This window comes from Pempheris klunzingeri, chromosome 8 (assembly GCF_042242105.1).
Source record: "Pempheris klunzingeri isolate RE-2024b chromosome 8, fPemKlu1.hap1, whole genome shotgun sequence".
NCBI classification, from domain to species: Eukaryota; Metazoa; Chordata; class Actinopteri; order Acropomatiformes; family Pempheridae; genus Pempheris; species Pempheris klunzingeri.
The window spans coordinates 22,186,956-22,205,894 of NC_092019.1; the positions used below are offsets into that span (position 1 = coordinate 22,186,956).

Here is an 18,939-nt window from a genome sequence, read left to right on the forward strand (position 1 = left end):
AGTAGTTATTCTGCTCCAACAGTATTTCTGTTTTTAGTCAGGCTCACTTAAATATTGTTTTCGACAGTCTGAGCTCCACTATCAAAGCAAAATGCAACTTTTCACTAGTTGAATAGATTTAACTCACAAACCTGCACTGTTGCTTCTAACCTTTGTTACCTCTGGTTAGATAAACTACTTTTTACTTTAGGCTGTAAATAAATGAACTCTTGTCGGCTGCTTATTCTTCAGACAACCATGAAAAGTTGTGTGTCTGATGAAATATTGGTCAGGATGGGTACAAAAGTCCCATGTGGTTATTACAGTGTGTCTTTGAGCCTCGGTCTTTTAGTTAAGAGGGAAAAACACACTCTCAATCAAACAGATGTAACTCTACCCTGATATACCATGATATGATATCAAACTGTCTTCATGTCTTCCCTTCGAATATACTGTACGCTGTAGATCTGATGATGGCATTCCTGAAAAAAAACTCTCACCACATCTTGTCTACATTGTCTTTCAGACAACATGTACATTTGGGTCTGAAGTTCAAATCGAACACACCACATGCATGCACACATACACACTTCATAATAACCTCTCAGGTGTCACATAGTGTTGACTCAGCCCGAACCAACAGTATTTATCAGACAGCTCTAGAGATGCAAACGGTTTAACAACACTGTTTTCACGTATGTAATAGTGCTCCAGTTTTCAGGACCTGCAAACAGACTCCATGTATAAAACTGCTGCACTTCTCCTTTAAAACAAGATTCTGCTTTCAGCCTCCCTCCATCTGGCCAGAAACAGATTCTTAATGGGTAAAAAGCTGAGGACAGAACACCTCTGCACCGTTTACTGCCAGTCAGACAAGAGAAAACTGTGTTTGTGCCTTTTTAAAACCTGCAGCATAGATATGAGATGACAGTATAACATTTTAGAATATTTGGGCTTTCAGTACAACACAATCATAACAGAGGTAGTTGGTCAGTAAAATGTTTGTGGCGAATATTCAAAACTACGACATTCTTCTAGGGATGTGTGAGGAAAACAAGCTTTTGAAAAAGGAACACAAAGTTGTGAAAAATAATCTTCCTACAATACACGACAAGCGTCGATTAAACTTGAATATTTCCTTACTAGTAACATCCACCTTCATACCATCACATCAGTGAGGACTTAAAACCTCCTCTGGAAGGAAAGACGTCATCATTTCTAAACTCCAACACACACTCCATTCACTCAAAAACGTAGGAACCACACACATCAATCAGAAGATTTTATTACAAATTTAAAAATAGAAAGCATTAGAGCATAGAAAAAAAGTAAACTTTTTCTTATTGGACAGAATAAAAGCGATAAAACTAGATAAAAACAATCTTTTAGCACCATTGGCATAAAGGGAAGTTTAAGCCTGCTTGACATGTGGTGTACTTAACCCTTTATAGGGCACTCATTGAAATACTTAGAAATTCAGACTAGTGGTCATTACAAGACTTTTTTACTTTTGTGAGTTTCTCAACAAAAAATTTAATTTTATGGTGAAAATCAAGGTCAGTGAAGTTACCATATATGGTTTCTTGCCGGTCTGTCATGTAGCCTGATTGTCGCTGATTGGCTTGGAGAAATCTTGTAGTTCTGCTGCCTCATGGTGCGGCAGTAGAACTCCCACTTAAGTTACCGAATATGGCCCCTTGCCCGATAAAGGGTTAAAAATGAAAAATGAGATTAAAAACAGACCCTCATTCCATTTGTTATTTGCTGGGTGGAAACATTAGGTAATGACAACATAACATCCGGTGGGATCCTGCGTTCATTTCTTACATAATTAATCAAAATGAAGATATTAAATGAGCCTCACTGATCAGGGCAGTGAAGGCACCACACACCATAGAAGTTTGAACAATTGTAAGTAAAAAAATTAAAGGCAGCAGCTGTGTTTAGACATAAAACAGAGAGATATCCACAGAGAGATAGCGTGCATTATTTCCCCATTGTGAATGTATAAAAATAAACGTGTTGGGGTAGACTGTGTGTTTGGTCTAAAAATGGATTTCACCACAACAGTTACTTCTCCCCTTTGAGGTCAGCAACGAGATATGGCTCTTTTTCCTCGAGGATTTCGTAGAGGATCCTTTTGCAGGATCCACTAGCTCTCAGGCAACCAGTGTAGAGTGCTCTCATCTTGGCCTGATTGGTCTTCAGAGCGCTGATGGTGTCATAGGTCTCTGGAGAGATGACTTTTTTGTAAAGGAGCTCATCCAAAATGGATTCAATGTTGCTCACTCTATTGATCAGCTCCAGCTGATGTATTTCCACAAACTGCTCGCCTGAGGAAAGAGAGAAATAATAAATCTACAATGAGCGAAGTAACACGTTTCTCTTGAAGAGGGGTTTCATTACAAGATTTGGTAAAACTTCTACTTTCTATAGGCAAAGTGTAGATGACTGAAATTCATCAAATAATAAAAACAGACAATTCATGCCTTGGTTTTTTTCTGAGAAAGAGTAAGAGTGATTTCTACTGATCAGTTACATGTGTATTGCATTTGTTGAAGCATTTTTAAACTGCACGTGGGTCCCACGACGAGTAATTACAGCTGTTACAGTAGCAAATGGGGACTAAACCACTCATGCAACAAGTGTTCACTTCTATTATCATTTTGGAATGCAACTACACCTGAAAGAAGAGGGAAACATCTGAAACATGCAGACAGCGTGCTAGCTGTCAGCACCCTGTTGGGTAGTTGGGAAACGGTTTTAGACAAATTGATCAGGCACAGCAGAAGACACCCTACTACCTGTGCACCCGCTGTCTGCCATGGCCTTCGCACCAGATGCTCCAGCTGAAACAGATGAAGGAAAAATTAAACTTGCTTATTAAGAAGTCAGACTAGTGTTTATGCATAGAAGGCTGATATAGGTACAGACTTTGTCACTCAATTTGTCCTCAGCTTCATCAGAAAATACTTTCAAGGAGAAATGACGTTCATTTATTTTTGTTTTCTCATTGCCAACTAAATGAAAACACCAAAACCAACAATGTAATAGTCTGTCTCTCGATTTCAACTATTTTCAGGTGAAAAAAAAGGGAGTACTTAAAGGCAGCAGTATGGTGTGCGTGGGATTTACTCAAGATAAGCTACAGTGGTGATGGACGTGGAGGATGAAGTTTTATTCTACTCTAACCTCCTGCTTCACTCACATCATAGATATAAACTTGTCTGTCTGGACTGGTCTGCTGAAAGACCTTCTGGGGCCGAATCTCAAAAATCCAGTTTTTCAGCTAAACATGTGTGTGCGCTCATTCTGCAGGAATTCAAAAACAATGCAGCTCATTTTCTACCACAGCTAATCTGTAATGTCTCATGTTAAAAAACAGGAAAGGAACTCACTCTGACTGCTGGAAGCAGGTTTGGAGGATTCTCCGCTCGTCTCTTCAACTGTGGAAACAGCCAAGGCGAAGGGTGTCAGATTCTGATTACAAGTGTGATGCAGTTACAATTTGAGACATACAGTCGGATGTAGTCATGTCTGACCCATCAACTCACCCATGAAACATAATTGATAGTATGATGACAGCCAGAAAAAAACTCTTTCAGTGTTCATCTGGGCATTTTATTATTGTTTTTATCCTTTAATGAGGGACCCACTGACTCTGGATCAACATCAACAGAGAGACAAGAGAGTTATATATAATTTTAGTTTATAATTAGCCTATTAATATCATTATTATCGTTGTTACTATTGTTAATCTTAGGTGGTATACCCCATGTTGTTAAACAGGAGCATTTTTTTGCACTTTTATACAGATTTTGAACCCGATTATCCCTATTTAGCCTGATTACTCTGATGACTCTACATTTTTATTACATTTCTATATTCTTTGTTTGTGTCACAGTCTGTCCTTTTGCCTAAAAAAATGTTTTCCAACTTTAACAATGTTCATTGACGGTATGTTTTTAACTGGTCTTAAGTGACTCTAAACGATTAAGCCCTGAAATCACGGTGTAAAATATCAAATATCAATATAAAAATTCATTTAGCCAGATAACACAGCTGCATTTTGATTTTTTAAATGTTTTATATCAAACATTTGACGCGCAAAACATTGAGGCAAGGACAAATTTAGCATTTCTTTTTAGTAGTAGTAGTAATTTTTCATGTTTCTGACGTAATAGACAATTGGCAATGTACAGACATACATTTTTTACAAGAGGAAGGTGAGCTAGTAGCTTTCATTTCAGTCTGCTTCTCCTCTGCCAGCTAAAGACTAAAGACTAAAGACATAAAAACTTTGTCCGAAGTTGCACATGTTTTTTTTTAATCACACTTTTGTAGTGAAACCTCACTGATCACTGTGGGGACAACTCACCCCATCACAGGCTTGGCTGTGAGTGTGTTTGATCATTAATAACTTGCTGTTAAAATACATTATACAACAATAACAATAAAAGGAATATCAATTTCAATCCAAGACCTTCAGCCTCACACTAAAATAGGAATGTACTGTTGATGATGAGAGTCTCCCCTACAACAACATTAACAGTATCAACATCAACAGAGTGCATTCACGGCCTCCAGTTATCTTACAGTAACAGTGTCAGTATGAAGGAAGCCAGTTGTTGTGACCGAAGTAAAAAAAGAAGCAGTTGTTTTTCACTTTTTCAGTTTCACTGGAACATGTAAACACATCACACACAAAAGTCAGTTCTCGCACACTTTAAGGGTTTAACGTTCAATGTTTCCCGCTTCTCTTCCTGTCCTGTATGTGGGATACTCACCGAGCCTGGCCGCCTCCTCGCTACACCCGATCTCCCTGAGTATCTCCGCGGCCACCCGGACGGCGCCCCGCTCGGTGAAAGTAGACACCAGGACCTCGGCGACGTCCAGGAAGTTCTTCTCCTCCACCCTGTTGCGTCGGACCCGCGGCTCCTCTTTGCGGTCCACGAGGTCGCGGCAGAACTTGTCAAAGTCCTTCTTCGGCAAGTCCTCCAGGGTGTTCGCTAAACTCTTTCTCGTGGTTTTGGGAGGCATTTCTCACCAGCTGATCTCACACTGCAGTCCTGGGAGGGGAGCTGCTCCGTCCAAGTCAGCCCGCCGAGGTTTGAGAAGACGGAAGATCCGCAAGGTGCTTTTAAATGCTGTCGGAAATGTAACGATCAATATAGATACATAGATACACACACACATTTATATATATATAAATATATATATAAATGTTAGTGTGTGTGTGTGTGTGTGTGTGTGTATACACTGTTGCCCATAAAGTTGGAATAAAATGTTTTTAACCTCTTCTCATGAAATGATTGTGACAATGTGATTTATTCTTGATAAATAAAGTGTATATCTTCTCAACTTTATTGATCAAACTCTTCCAAACATATCACAGTGAAACTGATATGTATATGTATGTATGTATATATATATGTGTGTATATGTATATATTTATATATGTGTGTGTGTGTGTGTGTGTGTGTGTGTGTGTGTGTGTATATATATGTATGTATTTTTTGTTCCTTATGTAGCCCTATATTCTTGGTCGGACTTATGAGACAATGGGACTGTGGGCACAGACATGTGAATAGACCCCCAATGTTCCTAGACAGTAGCAAGACCTCCAGACTGACTGAATATGAAAGGACTGATCTACTAACTATTAAGTATTGTCTGTCTATCCAGGCTGTGACTCTCTGCTTGAATATCTGATTCATTTTATTCAGACCTACAGGCAGAACGTAAAATCTATCGGTCGAGACTGTGAGAAGATGCACCAGAGCCACAGACGTGCTTCGAATCCACTGCTAGTGTCAAAGGTCAAATCTGAGCAGGGTGCATGACCTGTTTAAACCACCTACTGCACGTAGAGGAGCCTATGGATGGTTATCTTGTTACACTTTTTCCAAGCAATATTAGTTCCAGTATTCACCACTTTTGAGCCTGTTTACACTAATCTGACCCATATGTGGACACTGTACTGCCTGGGGTTAGTATGGTGAGTCTCTTGTGTTTTCATATACAAGAACTGAACGATCTATCGCTCTCTTCTGCTTATTAGTTTTCAGTAAACCTGCTTTCTTTTTAGTTTAGAGGGATTTGAAGTATGATTTAAAATAGTAGTTCATTTTATTTCTGAAAGTAAGGTTTACATTTTGTATTCCCCCGTCATTCGCAAGTGTCTTCAGTCATTTAAGTGTTAATCGTAAAAAAAAAAAAAAAAAAAAAGACACTTCCAGAGAACAACTTTTATGAATATTGTTTAAAGCTCAGATTGGGCAACTTTGGCGTCAAAAATCAATAGTGACAACACAATGTTGTTAGCAATGAGGTGTACCCTGGACTTGCTGGGTAGCTACCATAGATAGTGAGAGCAGATACACACACCGATTAACCCATTCCTCACACTTTTGTTTAAGTGTTTCTAGTTCTGGAAGGCCAGGGGGAAAAGTAGACATAACCCTCCAAACTCTTCAAATGCACACTGCTGGCACACTGTGTCAACATGTGGACAGGTCAATGGTTGGCCATTCAAATGTGGTGAGTGTCTAGGTTGGATTGCTGAGGCAATGGTTGAACAGCCTGTTCAGTTAGCAAACGAATAATAATAGTGTTTCCCACGGCACATGAAGGCAGCACTTTATTGCTACAGATGTAACCTGACACTACCTACCACCATTTAGCAGAGGATCTGAGTGAAGTTTTGTCTCCAGCTGTGCTGCAGATCAGACGCAGAGCTGAGGAGGATGAAGGTGTTTAGGAGATTCACTGAGCCCTCAATAATGACTGAAGTGATGATGTGAAAACACTGTGACGTAGTGATGAACCTACATGTGTTTCAGCCCATCGTTTACAGTAGCTGGAGAGAAATGATCCGAAGGTCATAGTTTATGAACGTCATCAGACTCAGTAGACGTGGCATCCCCGGACTCTTTGGTGTGCTTTAATGATGCACTTGTAAGACAGAGCCGGTGAAATTAATTGGAGAATGTCAAAAGCCGCAAAATCAAGTGAGACCCTTCGCCTTCTTTTCCAGGCTTTTGAGACAAAGTTATTGATATTATACTATGGTACATTCACACATATTTAAAAGTGTCACTTGTGTTTTGTCTGATTCCTGAGATGGCCCGACTGACTTTCCTCTGTCTCCCCTCCAGACCCATATGGAGGAAGCTGATCAAGAAGACAGGGGGAGGACACCACAGCAGGGGGCGTGGGGGTGTGTGGGGGGGGCAGACAAAATAATGAAGGAGCCAAAAGTGGTTTGCACAAGTTGTTTTTTTCAGCATCAACACAGGTTTTTAGATATTTTTATATTATATTATTATATATTTATCTGTAGCGAGCGATGGCAGGTGCTGTTTACTGTACAGATTTTAAAGCCCCTTTCTAGTGATTTCAACTACTCAAAGCGCTTTTACATGACATCCTCATTCACCCATTCACACATCATTCATACAGGAGGAATGTACTTTGGAGCAGACTATTCTTTCATGCTCTTTCACACACTGACACTGCTTCAGGAGCAGGTTGGGGTTCAGTGTCTTGCCCAAGACATGAACAGACACGTTGACCCATAGGAGCTGGGGATCGAAGCCCAGACCTTCTGATTGAGGGACGACCCACTCTACCACTGAGCCACAGCTGCCCCGTGACAGCCCTCTTCCCTAGAAAGGTAAACAGGTCAAGCAGATGAGTGTGGCAGGGCCTCATTATAACCTGGATACACTTCAATGTTCATGGAAACCTTCATCTTGTGTGTATTGTTTCAAATGCCTACTTGTGCCTTTAAAGCTGCATCGAGTTCATTCACCAATCAAAGACAGCGAGCCACAGAGGAAACGCAACACAAGAACGTTTATTATGATGACAAAATGCAGAACACTGATGTTGTTAGTCTCTCAGATTGGTTTCTGCAGATAATCCTTCAGTGCGGGGCCTTTTATCCAATACGGTGCCACAATATTCACTTCCTGGATGAGAGCGCACATGTGCAGATACATCAAGTGTTTTCCTGAGGAGAGACAGAATGGCCCTGACTCATTAATAGAACTAATTCATTTTGAGTTAATAGCTTATGCATTTCATCAGGATTCATTATTTTTAAGGCATTAAGAGTCTGACAGGTTTTACTGCAAACATGATACAGCAATCTTCATCCAAAATATTGCTTTGCGAAACATATTCAAGGCGTCAAAGCTGATCATTCACATTCACACATTTGTGACAAATATACAAAGGACTTTATGCCACATCACTCCCTGTGAGTCCCTTATGCTCGTGAAGTCCAGCATAGAAATGGCGGACCCCGCCATAAACAAGAAAAGCTATAACACGGATTACTGAACATGAATACATTCTAAATATGTCTGTCTCAGAAAAATACGCAGCACGAATAGCATCACCTATAGGGTTTGATTTCAAGAAAATCTGAAGGATTTTAACTTTCATGTGATGAATCTAATAGTTACATGTATATCACATGAGTACTGATAATTTTGTGGTTGGATTTTGTTTGTATTTAGAGGATATCTCAGTTTAGAGGGAAGCTATATGTCATTTTTATTATTATCACAGACATTTTATATTATAACAGAATACAGTCAGACAGACGGTGAAAAATGTGCCGAGGTGTATAATCCAACAGTCAGTACCTTTTCCCACCGCGAGGGCTCCTGCTGAAGGTCTTGCAGCTGTAGAACATTTAAGAAATATATTATTTGTATAGCAAGTCTGCTCTTTCCATGTTGACAGCTTGAGAGAAAAAGAGGTCAACTCACTGTCAGAATGAGGAGTCTATTGTCCTCCTGTTGTCTCTCTCTCTGAAAACCCCAAAACACGAACATACATGGTGAATGGCACTGATGGATTTCCTGTGATTCATGAGCAGCTGCATTACAGATATTTTTGATCATTTTACTGTAAGAAGAACTCATTAGAATTAGGAGTCCTTTCACTGTGTGGATATTGCTGAAAGCGCCAGTTTGTTTCAGATGAATGGATGACGGTGGAATTAATGTGCTTCGTTCAAGATATGCCTGTTATGCCAGTACAGAAATATCAAAAGTATGTTTGAGGTAATTAGACGCATTGTTACCACTACATCATTTGTCCACTAAAGAGCACTGGTAAGTGCATTTATTCATGTAAAATGTCCAGTTTTGTACAGATATGGGTCATGAGATTTTGGAAAATGTTTGGCTTGGCTCTATCAAAAGGTAAATACACTATATGGACAAAAGTATTTGGCCACACCTGTCAATTATGATTGAATGCCACCTCTGCAATAAGATGGTTCGTGAAATTTCATCCCTGCTGGATATTCCACGGTCGACTGCAAGTGATATTATTAGAAAGTGGAAGTGTTTAGGAACAACAGCAACTCAGCCACGAAGCGGATGCTGAGGCGCACAGTGCGCAGAAATTGCCAACTTTCTGCAGAGTCAATAGCTACAGACCTCCAAACTTCATGTGGCCTTCAGATTACCACTCTAGAGTCCAGCCACTGGACTCTAGAGCAGTGGAGACGCGTTCTCTGGAGCGACGAATCACGCTTCTCCGTCTGCCAATCCGATGGACCAGTCTGGGTTTGGCGGTTGCCAGGAGAACGATACCTGCCTGACTGCATTGTGCAGTGTAAAGTTTGGTGGAGGGGGGATAATGGTGTGGGGTTGTTTTTAGGGGTTTGGGCTAGGCCCCTTATCTCCAGTGAAAGGGACTCTTGATGCTTCTGCACACCAAGACATTTTGGACAATTCCATGCTCCCAACTTTGTGGCAACAGTTTGGGGAAGGCCCTTTTCTGTTCCAACATGACTGTGCCCCAGCGCACAAAGCAAGGCCCATAAAAACACGGATGAGCGAGTTTGGCGTGGAGGAACTTGATTGAGTCCTGACCTCAACCCGATAGAACACCTTTGGGATGAATAAGAGCGGAGACTGAGAGCCAGGCCTTCTCGTCCAACATCAGTGCCTGACCTCACAAATGCGCTTCTGGAAGAATGATCAAAAATTCCCATAAACACACTCCTAAACCTTGTGGAGAGCCCACTCCACATTAAACCCTACAGATTAAGAATGGGATGTCATTAAAGTTCGTGTGCGTGGAAAGGCAGACGTCCGAATACTTTTGTCCATATAGTGTATATACACACACACACACACACACACACACACACACACACACACACACACACACACACACACACACTGTGGCCTCCTCACTTATCTCACCAAGTGTCTGCGCCTCCTCGCTACACCCGATCTCCCTGAGTATCTCCGCGGCCACCCGGACGGCGCCCCGCTCGGTGAAAGTAGACACCAGGACGTCCGCGACGTCCAGGAAGTTCTTCTCCTCCACCCTGTTGCGTCGGACCCGCGGCTCCTCTTTGCGGTCCACGAGGTCGCGGCAGAACTTGTCAAAGTCCCTCTTCGACAAGTCCTCCAGGGTGTCCGCTAAAGCCTCTCTCATAGTTTTGGGGGGCATTTCTTAGAGTCTTGTCTCCTCCTTCACCCCTCTGCACAGCAGAATGATAATCAGGAAGGAGGCCTTCAATGTCGCTCGAAAGTATCCAACTTATGAGCAGCGTCCGGGGAAAATGGACCACCTCATTTGTTCTGAATGGAAAATCTCTCCAGTCAGTGTGTTTGCATTGTTTCCCACAGAATGAACTGTTAACATATTATACACCTCTACACATCATCTCAGATTTTTTTATCCTGTTTATCCAGAAAAAGAGGATAACATGTAACAACTCAATAGGCAATTGACCTATTAACAACTTCAATGTACAGAGTCTGATGTACGCGCAGCACTTGAAGGCAGCATAGCCAGTGGCCACATTTATATTATCTTATAGGCTTAACAGTTCACCAGTGACGCATTTATATCCCTGAAATAACCAAATAATACATCTTTAATTACTACAAACCCTTCAGGCAACAATATCACAGCATGCAGCAGCTTCACAGTGATGGATTTTTATTAGTATCTCAGTTTAATTTGATTACATGTATTATAACACCACTGGTTTCAATTTGAGTCATCCACTCAAATTGAAACCATTCCTTTGTTCATATTCAAATTTCTTTTTAAGCTTCATTTATCTTTATTTAGGCTCTTACCTCTTAAAAAGTACCCTTGTCTCATCTAAGTGTTTTTGTCGATCAAGTGTAACAACACACCTGAGGCGATAAAACACACCACCAACAAAAGCTGAACACATTCTAATATTCTCATTATTGATTTTAAAGTGTATTTAATATGATTAAATACAGAAGCGACATAAAAATACCAAACAAACATATGGAGTGAGACTCTTCACACACAGATCTATATGTTTATGTACACTTTATTTACACAGAACAAAATCATCGTGCAGCCAAAAACATTCACAGTGAGTGCCTTCAAATCATCTCAGCTACTGTTATTCTGATTAGCAAACAGAGGTAGACATGAGTTTTGTATTAAAAATATATATATATAAATGCACAAAACTCTCCATTGTAATCATATAAACAGTATTTACAAATCAATTCTTTCTCAGAAACACAACAGATGAAAATATGGCCTCAGGCATTGCAAGAATCATCTATTTATAGTGCTTAAAATGCCCCTGGCTAGTTCCTGTGCTGCAGTTACTTAGCTCTGAGGTGTGTTCATGGGTCGTATTAGAAGACTTTTATTTAGGATGAGCTATTATTTAAGGAAAAAAAGGTAACTGGCAGCATGAATTTATGAGTTTTTCATTATTTCTTTCCCTGAAATGCAGCGTTTGTAAACCTGGCTCCAGGTCTTTCTGCTGCAACGTCGCCCCATGAGGACACTGTAGCTCAGCCAGGCCGTGAGGAGGCAGTGTTCACTTTGAAGGCTGTAGTACTCTGTTAAAAAGTGCTGGTCACTCTCAGCCAGCAGCACCAAGGGTCCGTGCACCCGTCACCTACTGTGGCACCCACGTTTCACTGGTGTGCTCTGACGTCGCTGCCGCCGGGGCCCCAGGACACTGCCACGACTCTGCGTTTGTGGCCACAACGTTCAGACTAGTCAGGACCTCCTGCGCCGTCTTTCCCAGCATGCCCTGGATGTCGCAGACAAAGCGGTAGACGTAGCGTTTGCCCGCCGTCTTGTGGATGATGTTCTTGTGGTAGTAGTAACGCAGGCCACGGCTCAGCTTCTCGTAGTTCATCTTGGGTTTGTTCTTGCACTGGCCCCAGCGCTTGGCCACCTGTGGGATCACCGAAAAACACACAGGGTTAGACTTGGATGTGTTTATACCTGAAAAAAACACTACGTAAGCTCTCCATGTACACGTAGTAATGGTGGAAGAAGTAATCAGATCATTTACTTCAATAAAAATACCAATACAACATTGTAAAAACACATTTAAACTCCAGGATTCAAAATCCACAGTCCAAGTCACAAGACGAGTCTGAGAGGTTGTGAGTGCATTTTATGAGTTTATCATATGTTTTTTATTAAGTAACAGTTGCATAGAATGGAAATACACAATACTATTGAGTGAATGCACTATCCACCGCTGCCATGCAGTACTCAACAGGTGCCCTAGTCCAAAATAAGATCCCTCCTTACCTCGGTGGGGTCGGACATCTTAAACTCCCAGCCGTCTCCTGTCCAGGAGATGAAGGTACGACAGGCAGAGTCCAGCAGGAGCTCCAGTAAAAACTGCCACAACTGGATTGGACCAGAACCTAGACAGACAGACAGATCTAAGGGTTTTTCACAGTTTTTCTTTCAAAGACTTTAGATTAAATCGGTGGGTTTCTTCTTATATTCTATATATATACCCCTTTGGAGTTCATTTGGATGTGTTTTACTGCCACTTACAGAATCGAAAGAACAAGAAATGTACTTTATTCTAGATAGTATTTCAAAGAGGACTAAAAAGGCCGACTCCCACCCGTACTAATCGGGCATAATCAGGGAATAATGATGGAAAATGTGACTTTTTCAACGTACCAAACGGTCTAATTTAAGCTCTTTATTTTGATGACTATTTTAGCAATTTGATGTCAGCATATATGGACATATTGTATCACTTTGCTGTTATCTGGTAAACGTCTTATATGTGTAAAAGTATCAACTTATCAGGAGCTGTTAATAGCTTTAACACCACGCATTATTAAATAATCCAAATGGGACTTAAATGATGTAGAATTTCTCCATCGTGTAAATAACAATTGGAGTTATGAGAGTCAAAGAGCAGCTCAGAAGAGATGAGAGAACCAACCTGGATAAGCAGACATGCCCGTCATCTGGCCCTCCCTGTCTGGCCTCTGGGGGTGTGTGTTTTTGCGTTTGACCACACGGGGGCAGTACTGCTCTGAGGACTGAGGGCTGTGGCTTGGGGGGCATGGGGCCGCAGGCGGGTGTGGTAGGGGGGCGGCGAAGCTGGGAGAGGAGTATTCAGGCCAGAAGGACGACGCCTGCCTCTGGCCGTCAGCGTCGTACAGTTCAGCTGAGCGGCATGAGTAGCTCTGATCTGCCTCACCTGGAACAAAGAGAAGGGTTACACACTTGGACGGCAAAAGTAGACCAATCAAGAGGGTGTTTAAACAGCCATGGGTGAAAGGTCTTACTTTGTAATGTGCTTGATCCTTTTCCAGTCAGGAAGGGGCTGTGGCTGCCCTCCATGGCCGGGCTGAATTGTCCGTTCTGGGGCACCAGGCTCTGGTACGTCTGTGGAGACTCCTGGTACCCAGGCTGTGACTGGTCTACCGTCAGCGCATCTGCCCATCAAACACACAGTTAGTCACAAAAAGAGAGTCCTTTAAAAAGGGTATTTCACGTGCAGTGTGAGACTCACCATGAGGATATGAGGTCCACCAGTTGAAGTCCTGGTATGAGTCCAGGTTGAAGAGGGCCGTGTCACTGGAGCTCACTGAAGTGGGGGAAAGAGTAAAAAACGTGACATTAGAGTCAAAGGTACCAACATGTGGCTCCTAGTAACAACCATAGATGGTATATATCATCAACCATTTTACATAGGAGGTTTCACCTTTGATGTCGTAGGGGTGAGAAGCCTTCGGTGGCTCTGAGTAGCTGCTTTCTGTGACGTACTGCTGCTGTCCGGGCGCTTTACTGTCTAACAGAAAAGACAGGTCTTCACCAGGGTAGTCTGGAGGTTAAACACAATGCAGACAGACGGAGTCAGTAGGTGAAGATGACAGAGACACGGCTCACGCTTGTGAAGGACCACACCAATGGCTTTATCTGACATGCTTTATTAATGCTCAACATTTTCCTCCGATTTTCCTTCCTCCAAATGTATTTTGATGGATTCCATGTCCATATTTGGTTACTGTTTGTCTCTTTAGTTTGATTTTTCTCACAGTTTAACTTCTGAGTGTCACATTTTAGATGCTATAACACCCCTGAATGCACCACAGAGGAAGACCTTTCCTGCCAGCTCCTGTTCACAGCTAAATCACAACACTGGACAAAAAGCATCAATAAAAGCAAATATCTACAGCATGCAAACCATGTTTCAAGTTGATTTTCTTACCATGCTGAAATAAAATGAAACCTGAGGCTCTTAATGGTCAGAAACTAATCATATAATGTATATTCTAATGTACATTTGATTTTTTTTTTAAATAGCTAAATTATTGGTGCGGTTCCTTTAAGCGGGAGGTTAATTACAGCTCAGCAAAAGAGTGAGGAAAGATGGGGTGAATTTGTAAGTTTGGGTTTTTATCTTTATCTTGACGACGGGTGTTGACACAAGAAAAAAAGTTATTGTTTACTGTCGAATCAGCACCAAGCACTCAAGCTCATGCGCCTCAGGTTGTTTAAGCTCAGTGGATGGGAGGAAACAAGGGAGGGAGGGGGAGGAAGAGAGAGGAGGAAACGCCAGCGGAGGGAGTGTGACAGAGTAGTGATGGAGGGATGGGGAGGAGGGGGGGACTCTAAATCTGTTGGAGGAGGAAGTCTGGAGGAAAGGATTAGGGAAGACAGAGAGGGGAGTGTCTTTAACCCGACCACCCTGTTTCTCTCTGGCTTTGCCTACCTCAGCCCATTCAAGCATATTCACACACTCACACACACACACACACACACACACACACACACATGTACCACAGAGTTTGAGCGAGAGCCCCCCTGGTGTCAAGGCCTCACTGAGAAAGCTCTGACAGATGTGATGATACAGTCTGCGCAAAATATTTCCTCTGTCCTTCAGCCGCTCAGGTTCAGAGGAAACAGATCGAGCAAACATTAAAAAAAAAAAAAAAAAAACAACCTCTGTGCTGATCACTGAGGGTTTAAACCTTTTACCATCACCAGGACAAAAGCCACGATGGAGCATCGCAGCACAAGCAGCCAAGTGATTCTCCAAACTCACCATAAGATGCAAAGTCAAAGCCGGCTGGCACTTCCTGTGTCCTGAAGTCTTCTGCGTAATATCCAGTCTGACAAACCTCCATCTGTGGTCAAAGAGCCGAGATTACAGCAGCCATCATCACTGCAACCTCATGGTTGATCAACAGAGGCAGCAATAACACTCTGGACAGAACATTGTTTTGCAATATAACCCGGTTTGGTGCTTTTTGCAGTCACAGGCACGAGAGCAGGGGTGCAACACACAACCATTTTCATCATCAATGATTATTTTGCTTATAAGACAAGGAATCTTTCACTTTATAAATATCAGAAAATAGTTCAAACAAAACCCTGCTGTTTCTGGTCCTATGAGCCCAATGTGTGCCCTTATTCTGTGATGAATTATCAGAGGCTGGATGTTATGAATGACTTTTCTGACCAAATTAAAGCCCCCAAGTGAAAACTCACCTTTATTTTGGAGTCTGTGCTGTCTGGGTTTCTGTCTCCGGGTTTGATGACGGTGTCCCAGTACATCTCTGTCTCTCCTCCTCTCTTCTTTCTCTCTCACTCAAAGTATTTTCCCTTCCTGCCGCGCAGCACCGAGTGGTCATCGTGCGGCACAGGCGGTGCCGTTTTAAGCGCAGCGGAGATGGGAGGGACGCGCGCACCGCTCTGCGTCGTGACCAGGTCTGTTTAATGAAACGTGACGTCAGACACCCCCCCCCCCACCCCCACCCCCTCCCAACAACAAGCAACTAAACCTTCATTCATAAAAGACTCACTGGCACCGTGAATCCTCCTCCGGCGACCATAAACAGCTGAAGTATTTAGAGATATTACTGAGCTAAAAGTAGCAATAAAAAAGTCCTGCAGTGAAGATGATACTTCAGTAAAAGCAGCCTGTGTAAGTATAATGTGGAAAAGAAAGTTCTTAATGTAATAAAAATACCAACCAATACCAACCAATCCAGAGACATGTGTCTCCTGTGGCTGATGTGCTGTCACATGTTACTTCATAAGACTCTCATCATTCAAGCATCAATGGAAAAGTAGGATTTTAGTGTTGCTGCTTGGTTGAAGTGAAGCAAACTCTCAAGTGTAGGCTGTTTTGTAGCCTAATCAGTCGACTGGCTGGTTGGTCAGAAAACATATTTCTGTCAGTCCACGAATGGATTGATGGATTCAGCTGCACTTGCAGATTTTTCTAATGTTTTGTTTGTAAAAAAAAAAATCCTCATTTGTGAAGAAACCAAAGCTGTCAGATAAAGGATGTGGAGTGAAAAGGAGGCTGTGTAGCTTAAAATGTAGTAAAGTACAAGTTCATCAAATGTATACTTGACAATGCTTGAATAGTTGTACTTAGTCACTTTCCACCAGTGATTATTATATATATATATGTGTGTGTGTGTGTGTGTGTGTGTGGAGAGTTTATAAAGACACAATAAACACTCATAACCTGTAGAATTATTTCTTAATAAAAAAAGGAAAATAAAAAAGGAAATCATATCAACTCACTGTTAAAAGTTTCCTGTGTTATAATGAGATAATAACATTTCAGATTAAAGACATCTTTGTATGTATGAAGCACAACAAAGGCTTTTACGACTGATTACCACGGTGACTGCACTAAATCTCTCACAGACACCTATTATAAGATAAGATAAGATAAGATATTCCTTTATTTATCCCACAATGGGGAAATTTCAAGTCAGCAGCAGTTCTGATTCACACATACAAGATACAGTACACACATTATCATTATCCTGCCAATATTATTATGATACTGTGGATCAACCACGTCCCAAACAGCACAGTAATGTCACTGACTCACCACTGAATCTGAGTCTGAGTCCTTCAAACAGATTATCTTCATTATATTTGATTATTTTTATTTGATTCATGAATCCTGTAAAGAAAAAGGCTTAGTGATCAGCAGAACCGCTGTTGCTTTATGCAAAAAGACGTCTCGGTCCGATAATTCTCACTAATTTCTGACTTTTCAGAGACTGAATGACTAATTGATTAATATCAGATGAAATACTGCTGCTGCTGATAATAATAATCATATTAATAATAATGATAATTAGCTGCAAACTTAAAAACAATAAATCTCATGAGATTAACATAATACAGCATAGGTTTGATAACATCATTGTTCAGCAGTTCATAAAGACACAGTGGTGAAAAGGGCTGATACACAGAGCTTATTGGAAAGAGCCAATAAGGCTGTTTAACTAGTATTCAACCATTATAAGTGTCTTTCTAGAAGTCTTAAAGCCTACTGAGGATGAAACAGAGACAAGGAGGAGAAGAAAACATTGCTAACATGGCAGCAGTGTGTTTTTACTCTCTCTACCATATTTCACAGCTCTCTGATTGTCTGTCAGGAGGGACTAAATAACTGAGCCACAGTTTGGGTGGAGATCAAGTGCAGGCTTTTCAAATCAGAGCAGTCTGTTTCTAATGAGGTGGGAGGAAGAAGAAGAAGAAGAAGAAAAAAAAAAATCGCTGTATCTTTAGAAACCATTCGACAAAACAATGGCCCGTAAAAAAAACACACACACACACAAGTGCTCGCTGAAGAAAGTCTGAAATCACGGCGTGAGTGGCTGCGGCAGATAAGGCCGAGCCCAGGGCCTTGTATAAACAAACATCTCTGCTGTTCTCCTCCTCCGACACACACACACACACACACACACACACACACACACACACACACACACACACACGCACGCACCATCTGGAAAAGTCGAGCTGGGTGAAATCGTGCGCGTCTGTGGGAGACGGGAGTCGTGATTGGGAGCCCCACCCCAAGACCTCTAGACAAGGACACAAGCAGGCTAAAGTTACACAACACGATGTGATCAACAACTGTCTGCGGTAAAGTACCAGGAGTCCGCCTCCATCACACACAGGGTCGCAGCTCAAGTCACGGAGCACTGCAGAGGCACCAAACCTGCCCGGAAATTAAAACAGTGAAAGTTTGAATGGAGTCTGGTGGGGAATGTTTGATGAAAACTGTCAACAGTGTTTATAACAGTGATGAGTCACTGTATATATATATATATATATATATATATATATATATATATATATATATATATATACACATATATATATATATATAATGCTCCAAGTATTTGGTCCACATACCCGGTGTAGGCCTTGCTAATAATCTTAAGGGTAAAGGCTTTATAATAAGGTTACAAATCACTTAAATAAAGCTTAACTAACAAACATCTGGTGGTGAATTAGTGTATTAGGATGTATTATGGATTCCTGTTGCTTGCTAGTCAGCAAAAGTGATCATATCTCGATGACTATACTTCGTGGTTATTTCACACTTGGTAGGTCATCAACCTATTCTCAGTTACTTCATACAATAGCTGATATGCAACCAAATCAGCCAGATTCCTGTTTCAAAAAAGCTTATTTCAAGGCCACGTGTTTTCTCTGCCTCTCTGATTAGAAAGAAAATCAGAATAGCCTCATATTTCTATAAGAACAAGTGGGCCTACTGTTCTGCTTCCTTAACCCTTCTACACTTCACTTCTTTCAACAAGACAATAATAATAATGATAATAATAATGTTTGCATCTGACCGCCGGTTTGAAACTGAGCAAT

General features: G+C 41.5%; 3 protein-coding genes across 6 annotated transcripts; all 3 read right to left on the bottom strand.

Moving 5' to 3' along the window:
• Positions 1 to 1,248: 1,248 nt before the first annotated feature.
• Positions 1,249 to 5,073, bottom strand: LOC139205720 (apoptosis-associated speck-like protein containing a CARD). The gene is made up of 4 exons (XM_070836011.1): positions 4,767 to 5,073; positions 3,378 to 3,425; positions 2,784 to 2,828; positions 1,249 to 2,312 (listed from the first exon to the last, which is right to left on the bottom strand). The coding sequence occupies exons 1-4, from the start codon at positions 5,017 to 5,019 to the stop codon at positions 2,050 to 2,052; spliced, it is 609 nt and encodes a 202-aa protein (XP_070692112.1). The 5' UTR covers positions 5,020 to 5,073; the 3' UTR covers positions 1,249 to 2,049.
• Positions 5,074 to 7,810: 2,737 nt separating this feature from the next.
• Positions 7,811 to 10,504, bottom strand: LOC139205721 (apoptosis-associated speck-like protein containing a CARD). 4 transcript variants are annotated; one of them, XR_011584468.1, is made up of 4 exons: positions 10,212 to 10,504; positions 8,760 to 8,801; positions 8,634 to 8,672; positions 7,811 to 7,993 (listed from the first exon to the last, which is right to left on the bottom strand). XR_011584468.1 is itself a non-coding variant. In XM_070836013.1 (3 exons), the coding sequence occupies exons 1-2, from the start codon at positions 10,462 to 10,464 to the stop codon at positions 8,776 to 8,778; spliced, it is 279 nt and encodes a 92-aa protein (XP_070692114.1). In that variant the 5' UTR covers positions 10,465 to 10,504; the 3' UTR covers positions 7,811 to 7,993; positions 8,760 to 8,775. The 4 variants fall into 4 exon arrangements, 2 of the variants coding, with proteins under 2 accessions (XP_070692114.1, XP_070692113.1); XR_011584469.1 differs by having other exon boundaries at positions 7,811 to 8,014; XM_070836013.1 differs by lacking the exon at positions 8,634 to 8,672.
• An 846-nt stretch (positions 10,505 to 11,350) lies between these two features.
• On the bottom strand, positions 11,351 to 15,867 carry etsrp (ETS1-related protein). The gene is made up of 8 exons (XM_070835806.1): positions 15,784 to 15,867; positions 15,338 to 15,419; positions 13,994 to 14,113; positions 13,802 to 13,876; positions 13,575 to 13,724; positions 13,226 to 13,486; positions 12,568 to 12,686; positions 11,351 to 12,202 (listed from the first exon to the last, which is right to left on the bottom strand). Exons 1-8 carry the CDS (start codon positions 15,847 to 15,849, stop codon positions 11,918 to 11,920), a joined length of 1,158 nt encoding a protein of 385 aa, XP_070691907.1. The 5' UTR covers positions 15,850 to 15,867; the 3' UTR covers positions 11,351 to 11,917.
• Positions 15,868 to 18,939: the final 3,072 nt, after the last annotated feature.